This window comes from Lynx rufus, unplaced genomic scaffold (genome assembly GCF_022079265.1).
Source record: "Lynx rufus isolate CCGP_SWC_20201006 ecotype Redwood Valley unplaced genomic scaffold, mLynRuf1.p SCAF_7, whole genome shotgun sequence".
NCBI lineage: Eukaryota > Metazoa > Chordata > Mammalia > Carnivora > Felidae > Lynx > Lynx rufus.
The window spans coordinates 52461652-52479961 of record NW_025814889.1 but is presented as its reverse complement, the minus strand read 5'-3'; the positions used below and the strand labels follow the sequence as shown (position 1 = coordinate 52479961).

Here is an 18310-nt window from a genome sequence, read left to right as displayed (position 1 = left end):
AAGCATGATGTACACTTCACAGAATGTATCACCATCTACAAGTACATATTTGTGATTATTTTATTATGGCCTCTCCCACAAAATACCTGTATGCTCCTTACAAGCAAGGTCCATGTCTGTCCTTCACAAAGCCTACAGCACTTGGCACACAGTAAACACCCGTAAGTATTTGTTGAATGAATAACTGGATGGGTGACTATGGCATTTCTGGCTTGGATGTATATACATGTACAGTCTACTAGGTAGCTGGAATAGGATGTTTTGGGGAGAAAGGTTGTGTTTCTTGTTTGTGAAGGAGAAATAGAAGATAATGTTGGGACTGCTTTGGAAAGGCCGATTTTTGCCACCTAAAATGCTATGTCCTCTCAAACAGCTCAAAGACTAAACCATGATTAACACTTCCACCTAGAGCTTCCCCCCACCCCCCTCCCCGCCACCTACTCCCTTATTCCAGTCAGGGTACCAATCATTCTTGTAGTCACTCAGACACAAAGACTTTGAGTAGCTTATGACCTCTTTCTCTGTCAACCTCCTAGCTCAGCACGAGTCACAGAGCCTGTCAACTCCTCTTTAATATCTTTGATCGATGGCCTTCTTCCTTTCCATTCCTGCTACTACTAACTTGGTTCAAGCAACTAACTCACAGATTATTATAGCAACAGATCCAGAACTTGCTCTCCTTGATTCCAGGTTTGCCCCTTTCTAATCCATCTGCCTATATTAAATTTCCCTTAAAACCTTCACTTTGCACTATTAATGCTATACCAAAAATTATCTGCCATGGCAAGCTAGAAAATAAAAATCTCAGCCTGCCATTCGAAGACCAGACACAATATAGCTCCAAACAGTATGGCAGCATTTTCTATGTTAATTAACATCACTTACCAGCATGGTAGTTATCACTAGACATCACACACATTATACATGGTTCCCACCCCCATGAATTTACCCTACCGGTCATTTATATCAACCCATCTGAATTCCATCCATACCCTCACATCTACATGTAACTTTTAATATTTGACCCCAATTTATACATAATCTATTACAGAAAAGTTAAAAAGTCACAGGAGAGGTGCATTTATCAACAAATGCTAAGAAACACCTTATCTACCATGGACAGATAAAGGTGTCTATACAGGGATGTATACATCTGGCCAGTCTCCAGGGCCTCCAATTCTGACTCTTCTAACTAACTTTATATTTTTCTACTCTTCATTTCTTTCTCCTTCCTAAAGATACACCAGGCATAAAAAAAAAAACAAAGAAACAAAACAAATCTACCCACATTAAGGGAAAAAACATTTGAGAAATCCAAAAAGGGTTCTCAAAATGCAACTACCTGAGTTATGCGGATGCCTGTTATTCGGTCCCAGTTAACTCCTTCAAAGACTGGAGGCCAACATCATCACCATCAGTACCACTTTTAGAGACTGACTGGATGCCAGGCATTAAGCTACCCACAGAAACTATAAACACACTGAGCAGGCCTGGTCCTGGCAGTGGTCCTGGGGCTAAAAAGGAGAACGGGATTCCAGGGTAAAATTCACTAAGACTGGAAGTCTGATGTCCCAATCTTGAAACTCTAAATGTACTTCATCATTGAAACTTTCCTAAACTGTCACAAAACACTCTACTTTTCCTTTAAGATGATACTATTTTAATTTTTAACTTTCTTTTAATGTTTATTTTTGAGAGAGACAGAGACAGAATTTGAGTGGGTTAGGGGCAGAGAGAGAGGGAGACACAGAATCCGAAGCAGGCTCCAGGCTCCGAGCTGTTAGCACAGAGCCTGATGCAGGGCTCGAACTCACAGACCGCGAGATCATGACCTGAGCCAAAGTCGGACATTCAACCGACTGAGCCACCCAGGCGCCCCAATGCTATTTTAATTTTTAAAAAATGTTTATTTTGAGAGAGAGAGCACTCATGCACAAATGGGCAGGGAGAGAGAGAGAGAGAGAGAGAGAGAGAGAGAGAGAGAGAGAGAGATGCCCAAGCAGGCTTTGTGCTGTCAGCATAGAGCCCGAAGCAGGGCTTGATCCCTTGACTGTGAGATCATGACCTGAGCCAAAATCGAGTCAGAAGTTCAACCAACTGAGCCCCCAGGTGTCCCAGAAGATATTATTTCTAAACTACATGTTTATTCCATTTTTTGTTTTAATGTCTTGTTTCTACTACTAGAGTATAGGCTCCAGGAAGGCAGGGTCTCCCCACTGTATTACAGAACAGTGCCCAGCATTTACTAAGTGCTCCTGAGTGAAGGTAAATGAATGACCAAATTGCAAGACCCTGTTATTATAATACTAGTCACAGGTTTTTAGGGGGTTGAACAAGCTTTTATTTGTAGGTTGGCCTACTAACCTAACTACCGTATTTGTTTCCATGAAATGACACCTCTAGCCCCAAGCAACCCACTTATGGAGAAATACATATTATAGGGCTGTTTATTATACTGTCCGGTATTTTTAGGTGTAGAGGGGCTTTAGCCCTGAGATCTTAATTTGAATGCTAGTGACTAGTGAGGCTATGTGCCTGTTCTTTCCAATATTACAGACTCCTTGAAGGTTGAAACCATAGTTGATAGCTGTGCTGTACCTAATGGATTAGCGTAAACTGCTTCACACGTGTAAGAATCACATGTTATAGTCCAAAACTCTCTGTTATGAATATAAAAAATATAATGCCCATAAACTGTTCTGAAGCATTATATTGCTAGATCCAATTATAATATTATGGTATTAATGTACCCAACAATTTTAAATATCAAATATATAGGAATATATTCTAAGATTCTTGGTGGCAGTTGTGTTACGTTCCCTACCTTTGCTTATAGTTCGAACTGTGATAATCTATGAAGAAACACGATTTTTCCCCCTCACTCACAACCTTAAGTGGCTATGTCAAACTAGAATTCCCTTCACTGCAGGTTAGTTTGAAATTCTAAGCACACATTAGATCCAGTCATTGAAGATACTGAAATGAAACTTCATTAGTGAAAAATCAAACACTGCTCTATTTGCATATCTAAGAAAAAGTTCAATTTTCAGAACTTAAAATTTTAAGTCAAGAAAAAAATCAGTATGAAAATATAACCTCACAAAATTTACATACTACTTTATTACCCTGCAAAGACTTTTTATGATTCCTAATTCTACCACATAAGACAATGACCTTTAAATAATCAGAACAAAGTTTCTCACTATTCAGAGAGCATTGTTTTAAGATTTATTTGGCACCTAAAGTTAACCATCTTAAAGCTTTGAAGCACAAAGGAATAGTCAATGACACATCCATTTTAAGCTACCATGACCTGTCATTACAGAGTCATTAAGCAGTATTTTCAAGGAGTAGCAGAAAGCTTTAAAACTTTCAAATATATAAGACTGTCTTCTGTACTTCATAAACTAAGTTATTTGGATATCTAGAGTTACACTTCATAAATTATAAAATGCACTGATAATTTTCTGCATTCTTCCTAAAGATAAATAAAATGAATTGTTAAAAAGCAATATGGAAACTCAATAACCAAATTCAAACACTGTATATATGTATTTATTATACATAAACGTGATAATTTCGAAGCTGGCTAGCTTAAAGTATACAGAAAAAACACTTTTCTCAGAAAAAAATTATCCAACTTTAGGATAATTTTCAAGCATTAACATTTTTTTGACCAAATGGATTTAAAATAAAATACATTCTCTATATTATATATTCTTTTATCTAACTCTAAGCTTTTATTAAAGAACCAATTCCAAAAATTGTATAAAGTAAACTGATGACCCAATTCAAATCTATACAACTCTTAACGCTGATCAGGTCCTCTGTTGACATTAGCACCATTAACTGTTTCCATGCAGCTCTCCAGGGAAGATATGTATACAAAGCACAAAACGCAGCAGCAACAGAAAGAAAGCACACACCAGTCTGGCACTACACACTTCACACTCATCTGCAGTTAATCTACACAAAGTTTAAGGAAGAAACTAAAATAGTTGGCATGATAGGAAAGCTAAGTAGCTTTCCATATTTCCCACATCATCTCTTCTTGACCCTCTGAGTTCATAATTTTGTAGACTTTTGCAAATTCCCAGAACATTATAAAATCCAAAGAATTTTTAAAAATTGGATGGAATTTAGAGGTTGCCATTTCCAGCCCGCCTAACTTAAAGGCATGAAGACTGAACTCCACGGTCTTGAAGAAGGTCCAGACACAGCCTAGCTCTTACAACTTACCCCCACTGCAGTCCTCTTTCCCCTTTCACCACCCCTAGAGATGCAATGGTCACTACCAAAGTATTATTCAAAAATAAATTATTCTTGGCAATGTGCCATTTTGAACAACCACTAACATTTGTTCAGAAGAGAAATGACCTGAGAGTCACATGTACCTTACTTGGGAACAAAAGTAGAAATAAGTCAAGTACTTTAGGTCTTTCTTCTTGCTAAGGGAGCCTCCCAGGAACACTTGCTTAGGAATAGCAAGAGGGTCAACGTGTCTTTAATTGACCTATCTTCCCTCTTCCCATGAGAACAAAAACTACCCTGTTCCCTGTATCACTTCCTTTCTTATAATTTGATCAATAACCTCCTTTCTTCATCGAAGAAAGAACCAACAATGAGAAATATATCCACCAACATTAATCAGTTTGCTACTTCAGAGTCCTACCCTTTCTTCTCTGAACATTCTAAATATAGTTCACATTCCTGCTGTTTCTCATCTTGCTGTCTCTGCAGACTATAAGTTCCAAAGGCATGTTTCTGTTGTTTTATTATGTGGTGTGACAATGGAAACAGTAATTCTTCTGACTACTTCCAGGATTAAAATGAGATTCAGACATGACAATATATGTGAAAGCACTTGGTGAACTGCAAAATTTATGATAAAAGTAATGTCCCATCATGTGAAAATGATAAAGTATTCTTAATTGCTCATAACAAGACAAGCAAAAAGTTTCTAGGAAATTACGGCCTACATTAGAGATTTAACTATCTTAAATTAGTCTGATACATCTAGAAAGGAAAAGTAGTAGCACCTAACATTCAGCAAATCATGTATTTGTCAATGATCATTTTATTTCAAAGAAATTTAATGACTGATATATTTATATAGCATGCTCAACTTTAGAACAAATTACCTTCACAGTATAAATTTATTACTACTTTCTGATACAATTATTGGTTGTCTATTAACACCACATGATTAAAACCCACTAGTTTAAAATGTGTTCAGAATTAAACTAAAATTATTACAGCTTTCTTAATATTGTCCTCATTTTCCTGAGAAACTTACTTGGGCATGACATTCAAGTAAGATTCTAATTTGTTTAAGTCAACATAAAAGAAAATGTAATCAAAATGGCTAGAAAAAAAAAAATTCAGTCTTTCTAACAGCTCAGTTCTGGATTAAAACATATTCAGCCCACACAGAATAACATTTTGTACTGTTGAATAAACGTTCATCTAAGAATGTACCTATTCACAGAAATTAAAATATTATGAGAATTACACTGTTACCCCTATTCTTGTAAGATCAGCTAGACTTAATGTACAGTAAAAATATATTGGCTAAAAATAAATGAACTCCATCAAAAAAACCTTCTTTCAGAAATATCAATACTACATCCAAAAAAAGAAGCATCCTTTTCATGGCAATACAAACTCACTTTAATTCAGCATGAATACAGTCACTAAAAAAATACTTGGTGACTCTGCACTTACGCCTTTATTTTTTAGATCATATAATGATGTATAGCACAATCTGCGAATAAAAGATGTGATAAAAAACATCCAGAGAAGAACCACATCATGAAATCGTCCATTCCTATAGCTTACTTCTGCTTTCTCTATTTCTATATTCAAATGCAAGCATTCCTAATACCTATAAATATCCCTTGACATTTTACATAAATATCATTCTGAAAAATTTTAAAACCATACAAATTAATTATAATTTAACACAAGTATGGTGTGATCCTAAAAATATCACTTAGTAGGGGCACCTTGGTGGCTCAGTTGGTTAAGTGTCTGATTTTGGCTCAGGTCATGATCTCAAGGTTTGCGAGTTCAAGCCCTGAGCCCTGTGTTGGGCTCTGTGCTGACAGCACGGAGCCTGGAGCCTGCTTCAGTTTCTGTGTCTCCCTATCTACCTGCCCCTCCCTCACTCATGCCCTCTCTCTCTCAAAAATAAATAAACATTAAAAAAATTTTTTTTTAAATATCACTTAGTAAAATACCTTACTGGGCCCAATGAAATAAAGGTAACTTCAGCTAGGTATCCATCATGATTAATAAACTATTGACATCTCAATCAATTCTTGTGTTTTAAGCATTCTCTTTTCAGCCTCAGTTCCTTAAAATTAAACAAAAAATTCTAAAACAACAAAAACAAGCTCTTAAGTAAACAGTTTATCTAATTTAAAATGAAGATAAAACCACCTTTATTTTCCCCTTGGGGAGTAAAAAACTTTCCTACATACTGTTGACCTCAAGCATTGTATTTGTCCCCAAGTACTACCAAGAGAACACTAAATAGAAATTAGCTTAATGTTCTATAGAATTAAAAGTTAGGACTGACTGGTTATCCCTCCTTTGTAAGCTCTAGAGAGAACCTTGTACTGAATCACAAACATAAATTATCTGTATTTTAAAAACCCTGATATATTTAAATAAACTGAGGCAAATTACAATGCTCCAACAGATATTTGTGAAATAATCAGTATTTATTTGTTTTTACTTTCAGCTCTGTCATTGTTCACCCAACTGTGACCTAACCTCAAGTCACTTTTGCTTCTTATTAACAACTCTGGTCAAAATACACATGAACAGAATTCACTTCAAAAGAAAAAAAAAGAGGGGGTGGCGACATGCTAAAGACAAAATACTATAATGCTCTATCACCCAGGAATATATGCAGGAGCACCAAAAATGTACTTGTGGCCATAAATGATCTGATTTCCAAATGAATGAAATGTCTAGGCAAGTAACACAGAAAACTAGGAGTGTTGCCTTTTCTCTCAAAATTACAACACTATAAAGGATAAAGCCAATATTATATGATAGACCTTAAAAATCATGATCATATCTAGAGATATAACTATTCAATTGAAGATTAATTACAACATTTAAATTACTGAGGGAAAAAAAAATCACAATGAAAAAACTCACTTTATATAGTATCTTGCACCTTCAAAAGTATATGCTTCTTCCCAGCCAGTAGGCAAATCTAAAAAACATACATTTCACAGTTAGTATTACTTCAATGGGATAGCAAAATAAGTTTCAATCTATTTTAATTATTCATTTTCATGATCAGGTTATTTTCATTTCTTAGGATTCTTAAAAAAAAAACGCTGTACTGGTAACAAAACTCGTAGTCAACGTAGTATCGTTTTTGGCAAAATGGTAATTCAAATTTAAAGCCACCAGAAAAGTATGAACAATATTAGAGATTATCTTACGTGATTATACACTTTAATGATCAAAGTGAAAAGGAACTACTCTTTGGCATCCAAAAAAAGCAAGGAAAGCCTTCTAATCCTAGGTAAAATACCCATGATGGTTGGCCAAAAACAAACAAACAAAAAAAAAACCCAACACTGCATAAAAGGCAACACCTGCTTCTTCTCACTGTGTCTATTTAAAACGGTACCTTTCAGCTACATAAATGAATCCATCCAGAAAGTGTCACCGATGAGAAAAAACTTCCTAAGTACTTAATTAGGGGAAAAGAACTCTGATATCACATACTTAATACATGTGTTTCTACAAATTTGACTTTAAGAGATGTGAAGTTTCAAGTAATAAACCTGGGAACAATTCAGGTGAATGATGGTAATTTTATTTGCTACACATTACAAATGACAAGTGGCTTGGATTTAACCATAGTCTCTCTGAAATAAAAACCAATGATGTGTGTACAAAACCACACAAAATAAACCAAACCAGAAAAGAAATCATGATCCGTCTTAGAAATTAATGTGAAATCATATAAAGTAAAATTTTTCTGTAGTGTCAATGTTATCAAATCTGCGGAGGTAATTAGGATACAAATTCATATTACACATAACCAAAATAAGCATGAAATAATTCCACAAGATGATTAGGCTAAATAATTATACCATACTGTCTTTTGTGAAATAAATTTATTATCCATATGGCAAAGAGGCCATCAGAGTTGAGATTATGTATGCAAAACACTGAAAAGTATATTGAAGTCAAAGACTGCAGCGGGAGTTAAGAAATATGACCGTGTATTAGTCAGAAATGCCTTAAAAATGTAACCTCATCATGCTTGCTACACCAGCTTTCCCTTTCCTCCTCCACCTTTTTGCAAATTTGGGTATTAGTCACTTAACTCGACTCCAGAATTTAATAGAAAAGGCAGGCTTGTTCAATATCCTGGCAACTCTCATAGTTGGAGAGAAAGTATCCCAGAGAGCAGCTCTAAAGGACTGCTGAAGCCGGCCTCACCTTCGACCCAAACAATTCACAAGCCTTTCCAATTACCAGAAACAGAGGGAGGCCAGTAAGAGAACACATGTTACATTTCAAAGACAAACAAGTTTCACGAATGTAAACAAAGAATGACAAAAGAAAGCCAGACCAGCACTGAAGCTACCATCAACCTTTCTCCACTTCAATTCATATTTAGATTCAAACGAGCCAGCAAAGGCACTAGAGAGACCCCCATCCAAGCCGACCCTCTCCAATTAGGGCACAAATGCCCACACGCGGGACAGCCCCTAGCACGCCCACCGCCTCCTGGCGGTCTGTGCAACCTCTGTGCTGCTGCCGGGGACTTTGAATCTTCGCTGGCCAGCAACTGCAGCTGCAAATGCCTCCTTGGGTTCCGGCTGCTGCTCTGGTGGCAGGAGGAAACGCGCCAAGCGTTTCCTGAGCCATTCACTGTCACACAGAGGAGCGCAGCACCCCCCGAACTCCTCTCCTCCTCCTCAATCAGTCACCTACCCACAAGTCCCACCTAGGAGGAGGAGGAAGCCGCACGACTAGAGGCAGCTGTCCGACGAGCAGGGAGAGGATGTGGATCCCATTATCCCGGCGGACGAGTGCCAGGGTCCCGGGCTGCATGGAGGGGAGTGGGGAAGGACTTCCTAAAGGTTAAAAGGGGTTGAGATCAGGGAACGAGGGTGGTGGTGGAAGGATTTAGGAGTGGCTGCGGGAAAAAAACTCAGGATCCCAGATTCCTGGTAGAGGAGAGTCGGCCTCCTGGGGGCGGGGGGGGGGGAGCGGAGGGGGAGGGGTCCAGGTTGGGATGGGGGAGAGGGCCCAGGAAGAGAGGGCGCCGTCTCCAAGTGGCGATGAAAGGCTGAAGAGAAGCGTCCAGAGACTCGAAAGAACTCCCGCGGCGGGGCCCCCGCCGGCCCCTCTACCTGCGGCCACCCCCGCTGGCCTCCGCCCCACTTCGCCGCCTCCCGGGGACGGCGGCTGGGGGCAGGTTGCGGGGAGGCGGGCGGCCGGGGCTCTGCCGCCTCCTCCCGGCGGAGCCCAACTCCGCTCGGGCCCGGCCGGGCTCAGCGTTACCTGTGCTCTGCCGCCGGTGTCCGGTGACCACGGCCTCGCCGGTGACGGGGTGCAGCCAGGTGGTGCTCTTCGCCTCCTCGCTGCAGGGATGAGAGAAGGGGCAGAGACGGAGCGTGAGTGGGGGCGCCGGAGGAGCCGAGAGGGCTGAAGCGGCACAGACCCGGCTCCCTCTTCCCCTCCCGCCAGCCTCCCGCACCCTCCGGGGCCCCGCGCCGTCCCCTGCTCTTTACTTGATGAAGAAGACTCGGCCGCCCCTGGTGATCCCGTAAGTCCAGGACCGGGGCAGGGAGCAGATCCACTCCAGGTTCAGATCCGCCGCCATGTCTGATCCCCAGCCGCCGCCGCCGCCTTCTCCTGCTGCCGCCGCGGCTGCCGAGGGAGGAGGGAGCGAGCGAAGGGAGCGCGGAGCGAGCGCGGCCGGAGCGCGCCTCCCCGGCCCGGCGCGCCCCCGCGCGCGCCCTACCCCCTCGGGCGGCGCCCGCCCCGCCGCCCCGGCTGGGTCGGGCCCGCGTCGCCGCCCCTCCGCATCCTCCGCGGCCGCCGGTCGGCCGCCCCGCCGCGCGCTCGGGGGATGGGCGAGTGGCGCCGCGCCCCGTAGCCAGACCCCTCCCTCGCGCCCCTCCCGCGCTCCCCGCCCGAGCGAAGGTTCCGGGATCGATTAAAAAAAAAAAAAAAAAAAACAAAAAAAACCCACAACAACGCGTCCTGCCCCCAGGGCTTTGCCCGAAGGCTTCCCAGCCTAGAGCGCGAGTCAAAGGGAGCGTAATCCCTGCGCCCCAGATTGCTCTCTTTCTAAAACAACAGGAACACAGTGGCTGAGCTTTGTTTTATTAGAGCTATTGGCTATCAGAGGTTTTTCAAAAATATATCGCTTTAAAATGGAAAGCTGCTTTATTAAAGCACACGGAAGGCTTTTCCTGTTTGTGTCTTGTGTGCCAGATAGCAAAGGTTTGACTAGTTATCGTGGGCCCATGAAATATGAGTAGATTCTGACTTGACAAAACAAGTTTGCTTCTTCCTAGGCCCCTTAAATCATACAATGTTTTATAAAATGAAACCTTGACTTTTTCTCTTTTTTTTTTTTTTTTTCAAAAAAAAGATTCCCTTATTATCAGTCTGGAGTTCTGCTTTCCTCTATTCTCCCATAGATTACAATCATAACCAACTTTATGGAGTCCTTGCGACGGTATACATTTTTAAATCCCCACAACCCTATGGATACTGTGATAATCCCCATTTTACAGATTAGAAAAATTAAGTTTAGAGAAACAATAACTTTCCCAAGGTCACAGTAGTAAATGACAACGCCTGGATTCAAACTGGTTCTAGTATTTAAAAAGTCTGTCTGTATAACCACGTTGCTTTACTTATTTTAAGTCTTGTTTCCTCTGTAGCCCACCCCCTTTTTGTTCTTTGAACAAGTGAAGGGCAGATTTCACTGCAACTGAGATTCCCCCCCCCTCCCACCACCACCTGGGAATGCTTGCCTCTTCTCATTGTCTCTGGTCCTCTGCCACACTTGAAATTGCTTATGCATCTTTGCAGCAAGATGACTCATTCCAACAGTTCAATAATAATAGTACTACTTGATATTCCTCTAACACCTTTTCTGACCAGTTTTGGGTGCCTCTGAAGCATTATCTCATTTATCTTTCCAGTAGCTCAAAGCAGCAAACCATCTCTCTGCATTTAAGGAAACTAAGGCACAGAAAGGGCAAATGACCTTGGCCAAAGCCATATCCAGCAAGTCAGATGGGGCCTGGGTGAGAATGCAGTTTCATTGGACATTTTCTCTCATACTCTAATTCCCCAAGGCCAGTCTGTCTTTGGAGAAAAGAAGTCTACAATTACTGCTATAATTTTCCTGTCCATCTGCATACACAGGGAAAAAAATAACATCACTTTAATGTTTTCTCTTTTTGGTTCCTTTGCATTCTCCTCTTTCATTTTGCTACTTATTACTTCTTGACATCTTATCTCCTGCCCAGTCTCTGGAAAAAGTGCCCCGCCCCCCCCTTTTCAAAAAATCAATGAATAACTAGCAGGAAATGTTCCACATTACCATCAGTGGTTACTGGTTATTACATAACAAGAAAATCAAGAGCTATTGAATTTATATTGTGCTATCTTACAAATTAAAAAATCTAAAGTGAATCTTTCTAATACCATTATAACTTTAGAAATCTATCTATTAGTCGAGCTATATTTGACTTTTTGACTGCGTTAAGAAGTCTTTAAGTTGGCCATTTGTTGTATGAGAATTCCTTTTAGCTGTGAATCTTTGATTTTACAAGATTCATTAGTGCAAAGCATATTTCAAAAAGTGATAGATTCACTTAATAAAAATGTGTATCTTAAGAAATTACATTCACAGTACTTAAATAGTAACCTACAATCTTAAGCATAATTCTATATGTCCCTAAATTTAGGAAAGCAGTAAATAAAAAAACTAAAATTTATATATATATATATACTATATATATATATATAGTATATATATGTATATATATTTGTATATATATATAGTATATATATGTATATATATTTGTATATATACATACATATATATACAAAATGAGGCATGCTTCTGATTTGGGGAAATGATAGCCCTCATACCTTCCAGGAACCAATAAAAGCAGCTTCATACATTAGACTGTTGTGTTCTCTGGATAATTTTCACCCTTAATGAGTAAAATAGTATTTTTTCCAAAAATTTTCCTAGAATGCCCTTTGTCTGAAACTTTATTGCCTTATCCTGGGCTGCTTTGCCTTTTGGTTGTATGTACATGTGTGTCTCCTTCACTGCAGGAAGCTGGGAGTCATGTCTTCCCCATCACTGAATCCTTCCCAGCCTTGACTCAGTACTCAAATGGTTCTTGAATTTCATTTTCTTGCCAATGCCTCTACCTCCCAACAGAGTTATTTCCCAATAACATATCCCCTTTTTATCATCGTGAACCTCTTCAGTAACTGACTCAGACCTAAATTCATATCTAACCTCTGCTTTTTATTGCATTTTTTTTCGTATTTCCAACCTATGAGACTATTCAATTTCTCATGTCGTGATCTAACTTTTTGAGGAGTAATATCCTATGACCATTACAGCCTTTCTGAAAAAAAAAAAAGAGATTTCAACAGTACTGAGCACTAAAAATAAACATCACTCCATTGATATGTAGAGGATGATCCTTGTCCTAAGGGGCTTCCAGTTCAAATATAACAGAGAAATACATATAATGATAAGAAAAACTCAAATGAAAGTTTCTTAAAATATGCGAAACAAAGAAGAACAAGGTGACATTTTGGAAAACAGCAAATCGATCCCCCCTCCCATTTTAATAAATGGGAATGAAAAATGGATGAACTCTGGAGAGTACAGAGATTCTTGAGAGAGAAAAATATTCTTTTGCTACCAAGAAACACCTATTTATACACATTAATGTTTATCAAAATCTACCAACAAAGTTTTGTAACTTTGATTAGGTCGTCTCTCCAAATATATCTGTGTTACTCTAGATGATTTGTTACACTATTAGTACACAAAATTAAGAATATTATAAACAGTTCCTTTAATAAGTCATCTGTAGAGTGTTCTAGATCATGAAAAGTTATAAGGAAGGGCAAAATAGAGGACCCAATGAGCTCAGTGGAAATCTAGGCAGAAAGGATGGCAATTGAGGGTTTAAGTCAGGGAAGAAAAATACTTGGAAGTTGATTTAATAGGGATTTTTTTTTCTGTTAAGGAATAAATTGATAGAAGAGTTATGGATAAAATAATTTCCCTAATTCATTCAACAACCATGTATAGGCTCCCTGTTATATATGGTGTGCCAGCCAGTCTGCTGGGTCACAGGGATTAAACGACTTGGCCTCCTTTGGGCAGCTTAGAAAGGGAGATAGAGATGTAAATATTTAAGTACCTTGTAGAAGCAGCATGTCTATCCTTGTCATAGAAAGAAACCTCTGTTACAGGTGTTTTCCAGAGTGTCCTGTGAACTGCTCAAGGCCTGTCTCAAACAACAGTCTTCTAACATTGATATTTTGGAGAACTCTTCAATTATGAACAGGGATAATTGAAAGAAATATGTAGCAAGCAGCACTAGTTACCCTGCTGCTGGCCAATCCCTCTGCTACACTGAGGCTCTAGACTAAGTTGGTATCTGCCTGGAGGCTTGGAAAGAGGCTTGAAAGGGTGTTCAAAAATGTCTTCGAGGAACTTACATCTGAACTTCTGGTCATGTTCAAATTAAACACCACTTCCTTTACCCCAGTTAGGAAAGTCTCAATCATCTACTTCTCTCTTTGCTATAAAAGAGAAAGACCAAAATTCAAATGGTGGAGAATTAGGAAGTATGTTCGAATGCAGGGGGCAGGATAGAGTGAGTCAGCAGTCTGGCTGAATTTTATGCCTGGCTCTGCCATTAATTAGCTGTATGACTTTGAACAAATCATTTAACCTCTACCCCTCTTAGACCTCTGAATCCTCATCTGTAAAGTAAGAGCACTGGTGTGTTTAAGACATTACATCTGATTCTTTTTCCCCTCTAAAGTCTTCTGCTTTGACAGGGTGAGCACTCCATTAACTAAAGTTGGGGATGTTTTGTCACAGTGCAAAGACATGAGTAGGATCCCTGCTTCTAGAACTGCTTAGGATTTTCTGCCACTTAGATGGTTTGTTAATAGAGAAGGTTGGAAGAGCAATTAACAAAGTTCTTTCACATCATATTTAACTTGTGCAAGTGGCTCTGTAACATCGACACTATTAATGTGTTACGAACAGGAAAATGGGCTCCATGAAGATACTATATAATATAGCCATCAAGTGGCAGACTTAGGGTTTGAACCAGGTCTTTAGCATATTAGATTTCAAATTCCATCCACAAGGTATTTCCTTTCTCGACCTTTGTTCCTTGTGTCCTCTAGTTCCTTACTGCCAGTCGCTCTCCTACCTACTGCAGATTGTGTCTGCCCTCACCACCTCACCACACCTGCTCTTCTGCGTCACTGTTGTCCCCCTGCGCGCCGCCAAGTCTAGCGGATGCTTTCAGTTCCAAGCTTTCTCGACTTCCCTGCTGTATTCACATGTCACCACTTTTACTCCTTGAAACTTTCTACTCTAGGGTTTCATGACACCACTTCCCTGAAATTCTCCTGCTCTCGCTGTAGACCATCTGCAGTACGGTCACCAGGGAAGCTTATTTAATTATTGATTCCTGAGCCTCTCTCCAGACCCATTCAACCACAACCTCTGAGGATTAGACTGAGGAATCCACATCTAACAAGCATTTTGGTGATTTCTTGTGTATGGTAACTTCTGAGAACAATTCCCAGTATGATAAAATTCCCATATTTGTATTTCCAGTATAGAACTCTCTCCTGAGTTCTAGACCATATACCAAATTTCTTTGTAGACATGTTCCTTCTGGAATATTCTTTCTGGATGTTCCTCAAGTATGTCAAACTCAGCATTCCAAAACAAGTCCCTTTTGCTCCAGATATGCACCACTCCAGTGTAGTCCCCTCCTACATGGTACCAGCATCCAAACAAATAGCCACATCAAAAACTTCCAAATCATCCTCCCACAAGCAGTTGGTTAATAAATTCTATGAATTGTTCATTAAATATGTCACGAAGTTAAAGTTATCTCTCTTTCTCATTTCCTGTATCCTAATATAAGCATTCACCAATGCTACCAGAATGATCTTTTTAAAAATGCAAATCTGATTATGTTCCTTTCTTGCATAAAATCCCCTCATGGCTCAAAAAACTTAAAGGATGAAATGCAAAGCCTGTTGCCTGGCATTGGAGGTTCTTCTTGATCGGAGCACTGCCCACCTGCATGTTAGCCATATAGAATGGCCTACTGTTCTCTGAACAAACCACGCTTTTTCAAGTCTCTGTACATGCTGCTTTCTCTCTAGAATGCCCTTTTCTCTGTTTACCTAACAAACTCCTACTTATGTTTAAATTCTTAGCTCAAAAGTTATTTCCATTAAGAAGCCAGCCCTTATTCCTTCAGGGCAAATCTAGCTCCTCCTTCCACCATTCATGCTCCCATATCTTCTCTACCGAGTTATCGTTATAATCTACATCTCGTTCTCCCCCCTAAACTCCATAAATGAAAACATTTTATTTATTTATATTTATCACCTCACTTTCAATAAATGTTATTTACATGAATGAATAATAGTACTGACATTTACATAGTGCCCTATATTTCACTCCATATTTGATATTTATTTCTGTTTGTATTACAGCCACTTGCCAGTGAGTCATGTTTCTATCCTTTCTTAGATTTAACATTCCCTTTAGCTTTTTATAGACTATCCCATATAGAAGAGAAAAAAATGGCATGGGCCCAAGAGCAGCATAGCAGTATATGAAAATAGCTGCTTTCTATAGAGCTGTCTACCTGGCTTAAAGAATTCTAAGATTTGTAGTTATATTGAGTGAGATATTGAAGGACAGGAAGGATTCTGCATTACATTTAATTTCTTAAAGAGATCTATGGAGCCATCTTTTGAATGAATTTTTCCTAGAAAAATATTGATAAAAATAATATGCAGTATTTACAAAAATCACATACTATAGCTACATGAACTGGGGAAAAATTATAAGCTATAACATATAAGGTATAAACACACCATAATTACAACTATATGTATAGCTGTAAGTGATAAAGATTATCAGATCTCTTGCCTTAAGCCCGAGGAATAAATGGAAAGATAAAGGGGAATCCTTTTCTCCCTCATTGTTGGTGTTTTACATTGTGTACCAGTATTCTCTGAACAATTTTTCTTTAATGTTTTAAGTCGCTATCTGCTTAAAACAAAAAATTTTCTCCCATCAGATAATTCATATAGTTTAATAAAAAAATTATGTACACACATGTGTATATGTATATATTTTTTCAACCAATGTTTCTCAGTTTCCATTTCTTCAGTTTCCAATTGTTTATTTCAGTTCCATGTAGAATTATATAAATAGTAATCTCAGATGGAGTATCTGCAGTTAACTGTAATATATCATATAGCTCAAATTAAGGAAAATGTAATGTGAATGCAAATTTTGTATCATCATAGGCACTGCCTTGTATATAGTTAGTATTCAATAAATGCTTAGTAATGGAGTGCATCGTAAAATAACAGTGCTAGGGGAAAAACTGGAGGCTTTTTAACAAAGCTCTTCTGTTTCGGATACATTTTTCTTAAAATCAAGCAGTTATAAATTCAGAAGTGTCTCATCACTGAATTTCTGATCTGAAGAACATGCATGTTTGACCTAGGAAGATTTTTAAAAATATATGAATAATTACAATGGGAAATTAATAGGTTTAAAATGAAAAAGGGCTAAAAAATATAAATCACATCTGCTTAAATTTCTCTCTTTCTACATGGTTGCGTATGGGTAACCGAGGGAAGAAGAGAGACTGAGCTGGAGCACAGCTCCAGCCTTGTTGTCCACTCGCGGCCTGTCCTGCTACAACCGTGTGAGGATCTGAACCTAGGAAACAACACTGTTTAGAGTCGTGTGTGTTACTCTATTTCCAGGTGTGTCATTTTGTGCCCAACTTGACCATTTTGTTTAATGTTTTTATTATTGAGAGAGAGACAGACAGACACAGAGCACAGTGGGGGAGGGGCAGAGAGAGAGAGGGAGACACAGAACCCTAAGCAGGCTCCAGGCTCTGAGGTGTCAGCTCAGAGTCTGACATGGGACTCGAACCCATGAATTGTAAGATCATGACTTGAGTCCAAGTCGGATGCTCAACAGACTGAGCCATCCAGGTGCCCCTCTTTTTTTTTTAAGTTTATTTATTTATTCTGAGAGAGAGAGAGCACAAGCGGGGGAGGAACAGCAGAGAGAGAAGGAGAGAGAGAGAATTCCAAGCAGGCTCTGCACCATCAGCACAGAGCCCAAAGTGGGGCTTGAACCCACGAACTGTGAGATCATGAGCCGAAACCAAGAGTCAGATGCTTAGCCAACCGAGCCACCCAGATACTCCCCAACTTGACCATTTCTATCAAAGAGACAGAATTAGCTATTTGTTTTTTACTAGACCATTTTTTTAAAGTTTTTTGTTTTTTTGGGCAATCTTGATAAAAGGGTAATTTTCAGATTTTTATAATTGTCATAACATTCATCATAGGCAAAATGCAATTAATTGTGTTTGTCAGCAATATTAAACATGCTCAGAAATCAGTTGCTATTCTAAATATTGATGAAAATAAAAGAATCGCTTGTGTTCACAAGCAAAAAAATTGGTGCTAAATATTTTGATAGCTGGAGAAATTTTTCTTTTTATACCATTGTGTGTTCTGTAGTAACTAATCTTTATTACACTTGATTAGAGATCCTTTATCTGCAGTTTATTGATTCATCCACTTTAAGTAATAGACACTTTTCATGAATCTAGTATATATCATACACTAGGCTAGAGATAGTGGTGACACAAAGAAATAAAAATTCAGGTTTGGGCCTTCAAGGCATTGCAGTCAACCTGGGGTAGAAAGGAGTGGGGAAAAGATAAACACACAAATAATATATCAGTAACAAATGGTATGATACATACTGCGCATGATGGAAAACAAAAGCTTGTAAAAAGGGCATCCATTCTGCAACCATGGGGAGAGGTGATCAGGCAGGCCTTCCTGGAGAAAGTGGTACCCGACTTACTGTTGTTAATTAATATTATCTCTACAAGGATTTCTTGAAATGGTAAATGATACCTTAAGCTGATTCTGCCCTTCTTCCCCCCTCCTC

The 18310-nt window shown here is 39.2% G+C and overlaps 1 protein-coding gene across 1 annotated transcript in view; it reads right to left on the bottom strand.

The window, feature by feature from the left end:
• PLEKHA5 (pleckstrin homology domain containing A5) overlaps positions 1-9868 on the bottom strand; it is a 242328-nt gene extending 232460 nt beyond the window's left edge. Inside the window, exons 1-3 of the mRNA XM_047066453.1 lie at positions 9777-9868; positions 9547-9626; positions 7171-7228 (exon numbers count right to left, since the gene is read on the bottom strand). Of these exons, the coding sequence (XP_046922409.1) occupies positions 7171-7228; positions 9547-9626; positions 9777-9868 (230 nt within the window). The remainder of the gene's footprint in view (positions 1-7170; positions 7229-9546; positions 9627-9776) is intronic.
• Positions 9869-18310: the final 8442 nt, after the last annotated feature.